This window comes from Lagenorhynchus albirostris, chromosome 1, assembly GCF_949774975.1.
Source record: "Lagenorhynchus albirostris chromosome 1, mLagAlb1.1, whole genome shotgun sequence".
NCBI lineage: Eukaryota > Metazoa > Chordata > Mammalia > Artiodactyla > Delphinidae > Lagenorhynchus > Lagenorhynchus albirostris.
The window spans coordinates 176,308,756-176,322,494 of NC_083095.1; the positions used below are offsets into that span (position 1 = coordinate 176,308,756).

Consider the following 13,739-nt stretch of genomic DNA (forward strand, 5'->3'; position numbering starts at 1 on the left):
TATCTGAATCACTTTGCTGTACACCAGAAACTAACATAACATTGTAAATCAACTATAATTCAATAAAAAAATTTAAATTAAAAAATCATTATGTTGTATATTTGAAATTGATGTTATATATTAACCAATTATATTTCAATAAAAAGCCATAAAAAAGAATAAAGTACCTATGAATAAATTTAACCAAGGAGGTCAAATATCTGCACACTGAAAACTGTAAGACACTTATCTCAGATAACCAATCATCACAGGTGAAAGTGTAGAGGCACTCTCAGTTCAAAGCACAAAAGAAGAGTGATACTCCTGCACTCTACATCACAACCATTTAATTTGATTTTGGAAGTTCCGGCCAATGCAATAAGACATGGGTTGGTTATAAAAGCTATACATGTTGGAAAAGAAGAATAAACTTACATTTAAAAATATATATTATACATCAAACACCCAAAAAACTTAGCTAAAATATTACTTATTTATAACACAAATCATCTGTTTTCCTGCTTATACCCTGATGAATTTTTGGTATAATATTATGTTAAGAATTCATAATGCCATATACTGTTATTTGGTTGAGACAAAGCTATCACTTCCCTTTACAAAAATTTTAGTTAAGACAGACTGAGTAATATGTTAACTCACCAAATTAACTTTTACGTATTGGTCAATATATTTGTATATTATCTCATGACTGTCTAAGAAGTTATTTCTACATTTAGTAATGTTCTCACTTCATTTACTTGTAATACGGGAACACACAATCATTAACATTTTTATCTTACAAAACAGAAAATCTTTTTACCTTGAAATTCTCTTGCTTCTTCGTAAGTTTGCTTTTTAATCTTACTTCGTAAATTCTCTTCTAAAATATCAGCCTTAATTACAAAAGTTAAAATAAGTAATTAAAAATTATACATCTTAGAACTCTAATTACCTTCTTTTATATCTACAATGTCATTACAGCAACATTTTACTTTTCATTATTTCCTGAATGTATCAAATTTAAAACTGAGAACAATTAATGGATCTGAGAGACATTTGGGAACACTTAATGGTGTGGAGGGACCCACCAAGCAATATTGTGATTCTTCCTCATAAATAATTCCAAATACATCATGTTAATAATTTTTTATTATGATTCTAGTTTAGATTTATATTTTCACCTGATTCAATCTCTAGAGAAACTCAAATGGCTTTAAAAATTATTTTTATAAGGCCACTTTAATAACTTACATGATAAAAAAATTGTGAATATATGTTAAATATGTACAGCAATTTGATCATTTCCCTTTTTCCCCAAATTTTAAAATAAGAATGTTCTAGGGCTTCCCTGATGGCGCAGTGGTTGAGAGTCCGCCTGCCGATGCAGGGGACACGGGTTCGTGCCCCGGTCCGGGAAGATCCCACATGCCGCGGAGCGGCTGGGCCCGTGGGCCATGGCTGCTGAGCCTGTGCGTCCGGAGCCTGTGCTCCGCAACGGGAGAGGCCACAACAGTGAGAGGCCCGCGTACCTCAAAAAAAAAAAAAAAAATCCTAAATATAAAACAGATTGTATCAAAAGACAAACTTTTTATTCCACTTAAATAAGAAAATATTGATGTTTTTAATTAACATTTATTCAAAATATTGAAGGAGTATAGCAATTAAAATAAGTAGCTTTCAAGTTATTGTACTGTATCTTACCTTTGAGATGTCAGTAGCCAGAGTCTTCATTTTAACAAAAGGGGGTGAAACGAATGATGCTGTCGCTGTTTCATTCCCTTGAAGCAATGTTCCAACAGACTGTGAATCTTGAATTTCTTTGCTCAATAATATTCTTGTAAGTGATTTATCATGGGTCTTTGATGAAAGTAGATGGGACAGATCTTCATCAGTTAAAATTTCATTTGAAGTGTTTAAAAAAGGTGATCCATCTTGAGACTTGAGGATCTGTGAAAGATCTGAAATAGCAGGGCTAGCTCTTTCCTTCTCTGAGCTTTAGAATTACGAAACATCTGCTATTAGATTATATGAACAATATTTATTTGTAACTAAAGAATCATTTTCATAATCTATAAGAATAGTAAATAAGCAATTATAATTATTCAGTAATAGTAATACAAATGTGAAATTGATGCTAGATAACAGGCTAAGGATAATATATCTCCTGGGTTTTAAAAGGCACACAGAGGCTCAGCTTGGCCAAGATGGCAGAGTAGGAACACCCTGAGCTCACCTCCTCTAATGGGCACACTAAAATGACAACTATTTACAGAGCAACCATTGATGAGAAAAACTGGATGATTAGCAGAAAAGATCTTCTACTAAAGATACAAAGAAGGAACCACAACAAGACAGGTCAGAGGGGTGGAATCACAGTACAGTCAAGATCCATAGCCCCAAGTGAGTAACCCACAATGGGAGGATAATTACAATGGCAGAGGTTATCCCTGAGAAACAGGAGGTCCAAGCCCCACACTGGGCTTCCCAGCCCAGGAGTCCTACACCAAGAAGACAAGCCCCCAGAATATCTGGCTTTGATGGTCAACGGGGCTTACTTTCGGGAAAGTCACAAGGCTATGGGAAATAGAGACTCTACTCTTAAAGGGCACAAACACCATCTCACGTGGTCCAGGAGTCACGGTAGAAGCAATAATTTGAAAGGAGCCTGAGTCAGACCCACCTGCTGATCTTGGAGAGCCTACCAGAAAGTCAGGAGGCAACTGGAGCTCACCATGGGGGACACATCAAATGGTGTCAGCCATTTTGGGGAGCTCTTTCTACCACATGGACACTGGTAGAACAAATGTCACTTTGGAATACTCCCTCTAGCTTATTAGCACTGGGACCCAGCCCTGGCCACCAGACTGTCAGAACCGGAACCAAGGTTCTCAGGCCAAGTAACTAGCCAGGCAGGGACATACCCACTAGCTGCCTTAAGATGCCCTGAGCCCACAGCCACCCTGGGACATAGCCCTATCCACCAGCAGGCAGACACCAGCCCTGGGACCCCCTGGGCCCTAGCCCCACCCACTAGCAGACGAACACCAGGTATTAGCCACCTCAGGCCCATCAGCCAGCTGCCCAGACACTGGCCCCACCCACCACCAGACTGAAACAAGCTTCAGGACACCCCAGACCTTACAGCTAGCTATGTCATGAACCAGCCCTACCCATCAGCAGTCTGACACCACTTCCGGTACCCCTAGGTCCAACAGCCAGAGACACCAGGACCTACCAGTGGCCTACCAGTGGGTCAGAACTAGGCCCAGGATGTGGATTCACATCCACATGTGACCCCTGGGACCCCTTGAGCCCTGACCCACACCACCAGTGGGCAAATGCCAGCCCAGGATCATCACAACCCTGCAGCCTACCTTATCAGGATTCAGCTGCCCACCAGGAGGCCAGCACCTGTGCTGCAACCCCTGGGTCCTGGACCTACTCACCAGCAGGCCAACATCAGCACTGTGACACCATGGGCTCCGTAGCCAGTGGCTCTGGGATCTAGCCCAACCTACCAGTGAGTAAACACCAGCTTTGGGACTCCCAGGGACCTACAGCCAGAGACCCAGGACTTACCCAGGATTCAGCTCTGCCCACCAGTGAGCCAGCACTAGCCCTAGGACACCTTGGGCCCCAGCCCTGCCTATCAGCACACTGACACCAGCTCCAGGACCCCAAGACCTGGTGCTATCCACCAACAGGCCAACACCAGTTATGAGACACTTTGGACCCCTCAGCCAGCCCTGTCAGGAACCAGCCCCACATGGCAGCAGGCTGACACTAGATCTGGGAATACCAGCCCAGCAAACACCCAACCCAGAACACAGCTCTGCCCACCAGTGGGCCAGGACTAGCCCTAAAAGCCCCCAGGGTTCCACAGCCAGCTACCTCATGACACAGCCCTGTCAACCAATGGCTGAGAGCCTCCACACATGGCAAGGTCTGGCAACCAACCAGACCAGGGCCCAGCCACACCTAGGAGACTACTCATGGTAGTCAGCCTGCCCACATAGGGGTCACTCCTAGAACAGACAGCTCTGGTGACCAGAGGGGAGTGTGCTGCTGGGACGCATAGGATGTCTCCTACAAAAGGCTCCTTCTCCAAGATACACAGAAAGAAAAACAGAAAACTAGGCAACATGAGGCAACAGAGGATCATGTTCCAAACGAAGGAACAAGATAAAGTCCCAGAGGAAGAACTAAATTAAATGGAAATAGGCAATCTACCCAACAAAAAGTTCAAGGTAATAATCATGAAAATAATCAAACAACTTGGGAGAAGAATGAACACAGTGAGAAGCTTAACAAAGTTAGAAGATAAAAAGAAGAACCAAATAGAGCTGAAAAATACAATACCTAAAATGAAAAATACACTACAAGGAATCAATAGGAGATTAAATGATACAGAGAAATGGAACAGTGAGCTGGAAAAGGAATAATGAAAAGAAAAAAGAATAAAAAAGAAATCAAGACAGTTTAAAAGACCTCTGAGACAACATCAAGTCTATTAACATTGGCATTAGAGGCATTCCTGAAGGAGAAGAGAGAAAAAGGGGCAAAGGACATAATTGAAGGCATAATAGCTGAAAACTTCCCTAGCCTGGGAAGGGAAATGCACATCAAGGTCCAGGAAGCACAGAGAGTCCCAAACACAATCATCCCAAAGAGGACCATACCAAGACACACTGTAATTAAAATGAGAAAATATAAGATGAAGAGAGAATATTAAAAGCAAGGGAGAAGCAACAAGTTAGGTACAAGGCAACTCCTGTAAGTCTATCAGCTAACTTTTCAGCAGAAACTCTATAGGCCAGATGGGAGTGGCATGGTATATTTTAAATGATGAAAGGGAAAACCTACAACAAGAAATGCTCTACCCCACAAGGCTTTCTTTCAGATTTGATGGAGAGAGCAAAAGTTTTACAACCAAGTAAAAGCAAAGAGTTCAGCATCACCGAACTAGCATTATGAGAAATGTTAAGGGAACTTCTCCATGTGAAAAAGGAAAGACAACAACTAGAAACATAAAAAGTACAAAAGGAAAAAGCTCATTGATAAAGGCAAATATACAGTAAAGGTAGTAAATCAACCACACACAAAGTTAGTAGGAAGGTTAAAAGACAAAAGTAGTAAAATTATCTATATTCACAATAAGCATTTAAGGGATACACAAAACAAACAGATGTAAAAGATGATGTCATAAACAGTAATCATGGGGGAAAGGAAGTAAAAACACAGGGTTGTTAAAATTCATTTGAAATTAAGAAATCAGAAATTGGAAATAATCATATATATATTGAGAGATTCCTATATATAAATCTCATGGTAACCTCAAACCAAAAACCTATTATAGACACACACACAAAGAGAAAAGAATCCAAACATGACACTAAAGATTGTCATCAAATCACAAAAGAACAAAAGAAGAAAGGGGAAAAAAGACCTACAAATCCAAAACAATTAACAAAATGGCAATAAGAACATACTAATCAATAATCACACTAAATGTAAACAGAATAAATGCCCCAATCAAAAGACACAGACTGACTGAATGGATACAAAAACTATATATATGGCTACAAGAGACTCACTTCAGATCTAAGACATACAACAGACTGAAAATGAGGGGATGTAAAAAGGTATTCCATGTAAAATGGAAAGCAAAAGAAAGCTGGGGTAACAATACTTATATCAAAAATAAATAGACTTAGAGATTATAACAAGAAACAAAGAAGGGCATTAAATAATGATAAAGGGATCAATCCAAGAAGGTAAAACAATTGTAAATATATATGCACCCAACATAGGAGCACCTAAATACATAAAGCAAATATTAATAAACATAAAGAGAGAAATTGGCAGTAACACAATAACAGTAGGGGACTTTAACATCCCACTCATATAAATGGACAGATGATCCAAACAGAAAATCAATACGGAAACACTGACTTAGATTACTCATTAGACCACCACTACATTAGACCACATGGACTTGTTTCTACTCCCTCACGCTGCAGCATGAGTCCCAATAAAGCCTTGCCTCAATTTCTTGTCTGACCTCATCAATTTCTATTCATTAAAGAGTCCAAGGACCCTGGTCAGCAACAGTATCTCACAGAAAGGAGCCCATACACTCGTCTGGAGCCCCAGTTTTTTGACTGCTGCCCAGGACACCTCTAGTTTGCCCAGTTCTGGGGGCCAGCAGGGCTTACACTTGCAGTCACATGGGGCTGTACATATTTGCATCCTTTAAAAGCTATTAGCGGAGGGTCTCACTTCAAATCAGCCTGAATCTAGGAATGAGATCTCCCCTTTAAGACACTGGTCTAGGAACACCCTCAATAACTGAGAATTATTACAACTAAAATAGGCTGCTTGGACAACAACAAAGGTTTGAGAGACAACCCAGACCTAAGGCAGGGTTGAACGACAAGGTCACCTTACACAAGGCCATCCAAACAAAAATAACATTCAGAGATACAAACCACTATGTATAAAATAGATAAGCAACAAGGATACACTGTATAGTACAGGGAAATATAGCCATTGTTTTGTAATAACTTTAAATGGATTATGAGCTATAAAAATATTAAATCACTATGTTGTACATCTGAAACTAATACAATACTATAAATCAACTATACTTCAATTTTAAATAGACAGAAAAAACATTAATGAAACAGTGATAAGTAACACCTGAGAAAGGGTTCAAAGTAATGGTCATAATAATATGCTCACCAAACTAAGGAGAATGGAACACAGTAGGAACTTCAACAAAGAGAAAGAAAATGTAAGAAAAATCCAAGAAAAATCCAAACAGAAGTCACAGAGCTAACATCTCTAATTATTAGAGAAAGATAATCAAAACTACAATGAGGTATCACCTCACACTGGTCAGAATGGCCATCATTAAAAATATCTACAAATAACAAATTCTGGAGAGGGTGTGGAGAAAAGGGAATCCTCCTACACTGTTGGTGGGAATGCATACTGGTGCAGCCACTATGGAAAACAGTATGGAGGCTCCTCAGAAAACTAAGAATAGAGTTGCCATGTGATCCAGTAAAACACTCCTGGGTGCATATCTGGACACAATTATAATTCAAAGAGATACATGCACCCCTATGTTCACAGCAGCACTATTCACAATAGCCAAGACATGGAAACAACCTAAATGTCCATCGACAGCTGAATGGATAAAGAAGATGTGGTACATATGCACAATGGAATATTACTCAGCCATAAAAAAGAATGAAATAATGCCATTTGCAACAACATGGTTGGACCTAGAGATTATCACACTAAGTGAAGTCAGAAAGAGAAAGACATACCATATGATATCACTTATATGTGGAATCTAAAATGTGACATAAATGAACTTATCTACAAAACAGAAACAGACTCACAGACACAGAAAACAAACTTATGGTTACCAGAGGGGAAAGAGGGTAGGGGAGGGATAAATTATACAGAATGGATAAACCACAAGTTCCTAATTTATAGCCCAGGGAACTATATTCAATATCCTGTGATAAAATATAATGGAAAAGAATATGAAAAAGAATGTATGTGCGTGTGTGTGCGTGCGTGTGTGTATATATATATATCTACACACACACACGCACGCACGCACACACACATAACTGAATCACTGTGCTGTACAGCAGAAATTAACAAAACACTGTAAATCAACTACAGTAAGTCCCCTACATATGAACCTTCAAATTGAGAACTTTCAAAGATGTGAACATGCGTTTGCATGTCCAATCACGTAAGTTAGTCCACATGTCTGGTGTAAACTGTCATATGCGTGCATCCTCTACAAGTGGTTGTGCTTTTGTGTACTTTATTGTACAGTACTATACAGAGTACAGCAGTACAGTATCTTTATTTCAAGCCCAGGATGTCCGGAAGCAAGTGTAAAAGCAGTGGTGATGTAGCTGGTACTGCTAAGAAGCACCAAGCGATAATAATGGAAACAAAAGTGAAAATAATTGAGAGAGTGGAGCGACAAGAAGAAGAAGTACTGAAGAACTGAAGAGATTCACAATGCAGGAAATGGCAAGGGGATTTTCTTTATTTGAGGAAGCAATGTTAGTTTTTGAGGCATAGGACCTGAATGTAGAACAGTACACATGAAGATTGCAGCAGCCATTGAGAATGCAATCCAGAGCTACCATGTCATCTATGACAAGAAAAAAAGAGCTACTAACTAGACATCACTAGAACCGTTTTTCAAGAGGATAGGTAGACTTGAATCCAGCAAGCAACCAGAACCTGTGTCATCAACGTCAGGCGTGAGTGAAAATGCAGCTTGCCCTCCCTCTCCTATTTCTGATCCTTCAGCTCTACCATCTCCCACCTCCACTCCCTCCTCCAGTCTATAACTCTTTTTGCCTGTTCACTCGATGCCAGCTGTTGTACTGTTCTACTGTACTTTTCAAGGCACTGTACTATAAGATTAAAAATGTTTACTTTTGTGTTTGTTTTTTATGTATCACTTGTATGAAAAGTATTATAAACCTATTACAGTACAGTACTATATAGACAATTGTGTTAGTTGGGTACATAGGCTAACTTTCCTGAACTTATGCCAACAAACTGGACTCATGAACATGCTTTTGGAACAGAACTCATTCGTATGTAAGGGACTTACTGTATACTTCAATAAAATAAATTAAAAAAATAAAAATTAAAAAATAGAAGCCAGAGAGCTAAAGAATACAATAACTTAACTGAAAAATACACTAGAGGGGTTCAAGAGCAGACTAGATGAAGCAGCAGAAAGGATAAGAGAACTCAGACAGGGCACAGGAACCCACCTAATCAGAGCAGCAAAAATTTAAAAAAATTTTTTAAGTGAAGATAGCTTAAGGGACTAACAGGACAACATCAAGTGGACTAACAGTCACATTATAAGATTCCCAGAAGAAGGAGAGAAAAAAAGCAGAAAGCTTTTTTGAGGAAATAATGGGTACAAAACTTCCCTAAGCTGGGGAAAGAAACAGACATCCAGATCCAGGAAGGCCAGAGAATTCAAAATAAACCGGACTCAAAGAGATCCACACCAGGACACGTTATAATTAAAATGTCAAAAGTTAAGGACAAAGAGATAATTTTAAAAACAGCAAGAAAGAAAAAAAAAAAGCAACGGGGCACCTCCATTAAACAGTCAGCATATGGACTTCCCTGGCAGTCCAGTGGTTAAGACTCCACTCCACGCTTCCACTGCAGGGGATACGGGTTTGATCCCTGGTCAGGGAACTAAGATCCCGCATGCTGCATGATGTGGTCAAAAAATTAAAACAAACGAAAAAGAAAAAAAAAGGAGTCAGCATATTTTTCAGCAGAAACATCACAGGCCAGAATAGAGTGTTGTGATATACTCCAAGTGCTGAAAGAAAAAGATTCCCATCCAGTACTCTACCTGGCAACATCTTTGTTCAGAATTGAAATAGAGATAGTTTTCCAGACAAGCAAAAGCCAAAGGAGCTCATCACCACTAAACAAGACTAACAAGAAATGTTTAGTGACTTCTTTAAGCTAAAAAGAAAGGGTGCTAATTAGTAACAAGAAAACATGTGAAAGTGTGAATCTCACTGGCAAAGGTAAATATATAGTGAACGTAGTGAATGCATCATTTATAAAGTTAGTGTGAAAGTCAGAAGTCAAAAGCAGTAAAAATAACTGCAACCACAATAACTAGTTAAGAAATACACAAGACAAAAAGATGTAAAATGTGACATCCAAAACATGAAACATGGCAGGGGGAGAGTAAAAATGTAGGGCTTTAGAATGTATTTAAACTGAAGTTGTTATCAACTTAAAATAGACTGTTATAAATATAACTTGTTACATGAAAGCCTCAAGGTAACCACCATGCAAAAACCTATAGTAGATACACAAAAGATGATAAGACATGAATCTAAGCATACCACTAAAGAAAGCAAACCACAAGGGAAGAGAGAAAGAGAAATAAGGCACAGACAGTGAAGGGATGGGAAAAGGATATTCCATGCAAGTGGAAACCAAAAGAAAGCTAGAGTAGCTATACTTCTATCAGACAAAATTTGAAACAGAAACCATAACAAGAGACAAAGAAGGGTATTACATAATGATAAAGGGGTCAACCCAACAAGAGGATGTAATATTATGCATGCAATATAGGAGCAACAAATATATAAACTATTAATTGACCTAAAGGGAGAAATATATAGCAATACAATAATAGTAGGGGACTTTAATACCCCACTTACATCAACGAATAGATCATTCAAACTGAAAATCAATAAGAAAGGATTGTCTTTAAATGACATATTAGATCAGATTAACTTAACAGATATATATAGAACATTCCATTCAAAAGAAACAGGATACAGATTCTTCTCAAGTGCACACAGAACATTCTCCAGGATAAATTACATGTTAGGCCACAAAACAAGTTTTAACAAATTTAGGATTAGAGTAAAATCATATTAAGTATCTTTTCCAACCACAATATTATGAAAATAGAAATAAATTACAAGAAGAAAACTGGAAAATTTACAAATATGTGAAGATGAAACCACATGCTACTGAACAACCAATGGGTCAAGAAGGAAATCAAAACCAAAATTAAAACAGTACCTTGAGACAAAAGAAAATGGATATACAACATACTGAAATATAGGGGATGCAATGAAAGCAGCTTTAAGAGAAAAGTTCATAGTAATAAATGCTTAACTCACAAATAAGAAAAATTTCAAATAAATAACATAAATTTACACTCTGAGAAAAAGAAGAACAAAGCCCAACTTTCGTAGAAGAAAGGAAATAACAAAGATCACATCGGAAATAATGAAATAGAGTCTAAAGAAATGACCAAAAAATAATCAATAAAACCAAGAGCTGGTTCTTTGAAAAGATAAACAAAAATGACAATTAGCTAGACTCACAAAGAAAAAAAGATAAAAGGCTCAAATAAATAAAATCAGAAATAAAAGAGGAAACATGACAACTGATATCACAGAGATACAAAGGATCCAAAGGGACTACTATGACAATTACACACCAATAGTATGGACAATCAAGAATAAATTCATAAATTCCTACAATATACAACCTTCTAAGACTGAATCATGAAGAAAGAAAAATTGAACAGTCTGATTACTACTATTAAGGATAATGAATCCATAATTTTATTTATTATCTCTGGAAATTGGCATTGTTAGGGATATTTATTCTTTCCTTGTTATTTTCTGAATATTTTAAATGTTCTACAGAGAATACATGCTGTTACAATAAATACATACAAGTAACAGTATAAAAAAGAAAATAGCCTTGTGGGTTCTTGCTACTAAGTTTAACCTCATATTCAGTACATTTATAAAGCTAATGATCATTTTCCCTGGAACCTATCAGATTTTCCAGTGTTCGCAGTGATTTCTTCAAATCCAGATACTTTTACTGAAAGCAGAGAAACTGTCTACAGTAAAGATGCAGGAATAAAGATGCAGACATAGAGGATGGACTTGAGGACACAGGGAGGGGGAAAGGTAAGCTGAGACGAAATGAGAGAGTGGCATGGACATATATACACTACCAAATGTAAAACAGATAGCTAGTGGGAAGCAGCCACATAGCACAGGGAGATCAGCTCGGTGCTTTGTGTCCACCTAGAGGGGTGGGATAGGGAGGGTGGGAGGGAGACGCAAGAGGGAGGAGATATTGGGATATATGTATGCACATAGTTGATTCACTTTGTTATACAGCAGAAACTAACACACCACTGTAAAGCATTATACTCCAATAAAGATGTTTAAGAAAATAAATACATAAAACTCCTTAAACAAAGGTCCAGGACCAGGACACTTCCCTGGTGAATTCCATCAAATATCCACAGAAGGATAAACACCAATCTTTCTCAAACTCGTCCAAACAACAGAAGAGGAGGAAATATTTCCAAACTCGTTTTACAAGACCAGCATTACTCTGATACCAAAACCAGACAAGGTCACCACAAGAGAAGAAAATTACAGACAAACAACCCTTAATAACATAGATGCAAAAATCCTCAACAAAATGTTAGCAAACTGATACAACAATCTATTAAAAGGATCATACATCACGAGCAAGAGGGATTTCTATCAGGGCTGCAGAAATGGTTCAATATCTACAAATCAATCAATGTGATATACCACATTAACAAAATGAAGAATAAATGTTGTATGATCATCTCAATAGCTGTAAAAGAAAAAAACATTTCACAAAATTCAACATTTATTTATGACAAAAACTCTCAACAAAGTGGGTATAGAGGAAACGTACTCAACAAAAAATAGGCCATGTATAACAAACTCACAGATAATGTAATACTCAAAGATGAAAAGCTGAAACCAATTCCTCTAAGATCAGGAAGAAGAAAAGGATGCCCACTCCTGCCATTTTTAGCAAACATATTATTGGAAGTCCTAGTCACAGCAATTTGGCAAAATAATAATAATAAAAGGCATCTACATTGGAAAGGAGAAAATAAATCTGTCACTATTTGCAGATGACATGATAGAGAAAACCCTAAAGACTACCAAAAAACTGTTAGAAATATAAAGTTTCAGGATACAAAACTGATTAACAAAAATCTATTGCATTCCTATACAATAAAAATGAACTATCCAAAAGAGAACTTAAGAAAACAATGCCACCTACAATTGCATCAAAAAGAATAAAATAGCTAGGAATAAATTTAACAAAGGAAGTGAAAGACCTGTACACTGAAAACTATATGTCCTTGATGGCACAAGACACAAATAAGTGGAAAGATATTCCATGCTCATGGATTGGAAGAATTAATATTGTTAAAATGTCCATAATACTGAAAACAATCATCAGGTTTGAGGCATTCCTTATCAAATTTCGAATGGCATATTCACAGAAATAGAACAAACAATCCTGAAATTTGTATGGAACCATAAAAGATCCTGAATAGTCAAAGCAATCTTGAGAAAGAAGAACAAAGCTGGAGGCATCATGTGCCCTGACTTCAAACAATATTACAAAGCTATGGAAATCAAAACAGTATGATATGGGGGGAAAAACAGACATCGATCAATGGAACAGAGTAGAGAGCCCAGAAATAAACCCACACATATATGGTCAATCAATTTATGATGAAGGAGCCAAGAATATACAACGGAGAAAGGACAGTCTCTTTGATGAATGGTGTTGGGAAACTGGAAAACCACATGCAAAGAATGAAACTGGACCACTTTCTTACACCATACAAAAAAATTAACTCCAAACGAATTAAAGACTTGAATGTAAGACATGAAATTATAAAACATCTAAAAGAAACATAGATGATAAGTTCCTTGACATAGATCTTATTGAATTTGGGGGGTTTGACACCAAAAGCAAGACATCAAAAGCAAAAATAAACAAGTGGAACTACATCAAACGAAAAAGCTTCTGCAGAGCAAAGGAAACGATCAACATAATGAAATGGCAACCTACTAAATGGGAGAAAATCATATATCTAATAAAGGGTTAATATCCAAAATACATAAAGAACTCATAAAACTCAATTGCAAAAAAAAAAATAGTATCAATGTGAGTAAAAAATGAGCAGATGATCTGAACAGACATTTTTCCAAAGAAGACATACATATGGCCAATAGGTACATGAAAAGATGTTCAAAATCACTAATCAACAGGGAAATGCAAATCCAAACCACAATGAGACATCACCTCACACCTGTCAGAATTGCTATTGGCATAAAGAC

At 37.5% G+C, this 13,739-nt stretch overlaps 1 protein-coding gene across 1 annotated transcript in view; it reads right to left on the bottom strand.

Moving 5' to 3' along the window:
- The window catches only part of CCDC7 (coiled-coil domain containing 7), a 291,607-nt gene that overhangs the window by 168,572 nt on the left and 109,296 nt on the right, over positions 1 to 13,739 (bottom strand). The window contains exons 16-17 of the mRNA XM_060161178.1: positions 1,681 to 1,926; positions 800 to 872 (exon numbers count right to left, since the gene is read on the bottom strand). Of these exons, the coding sequence (XP_060017161.1) occupies positions 800 to 872; positions 1,681 to 1,926 (319 nt within the window). The remainder of the gene's footprint in view (positions 1 to 799; positions 873 to 1,680; positions 1,927 to 13,739) is intronic.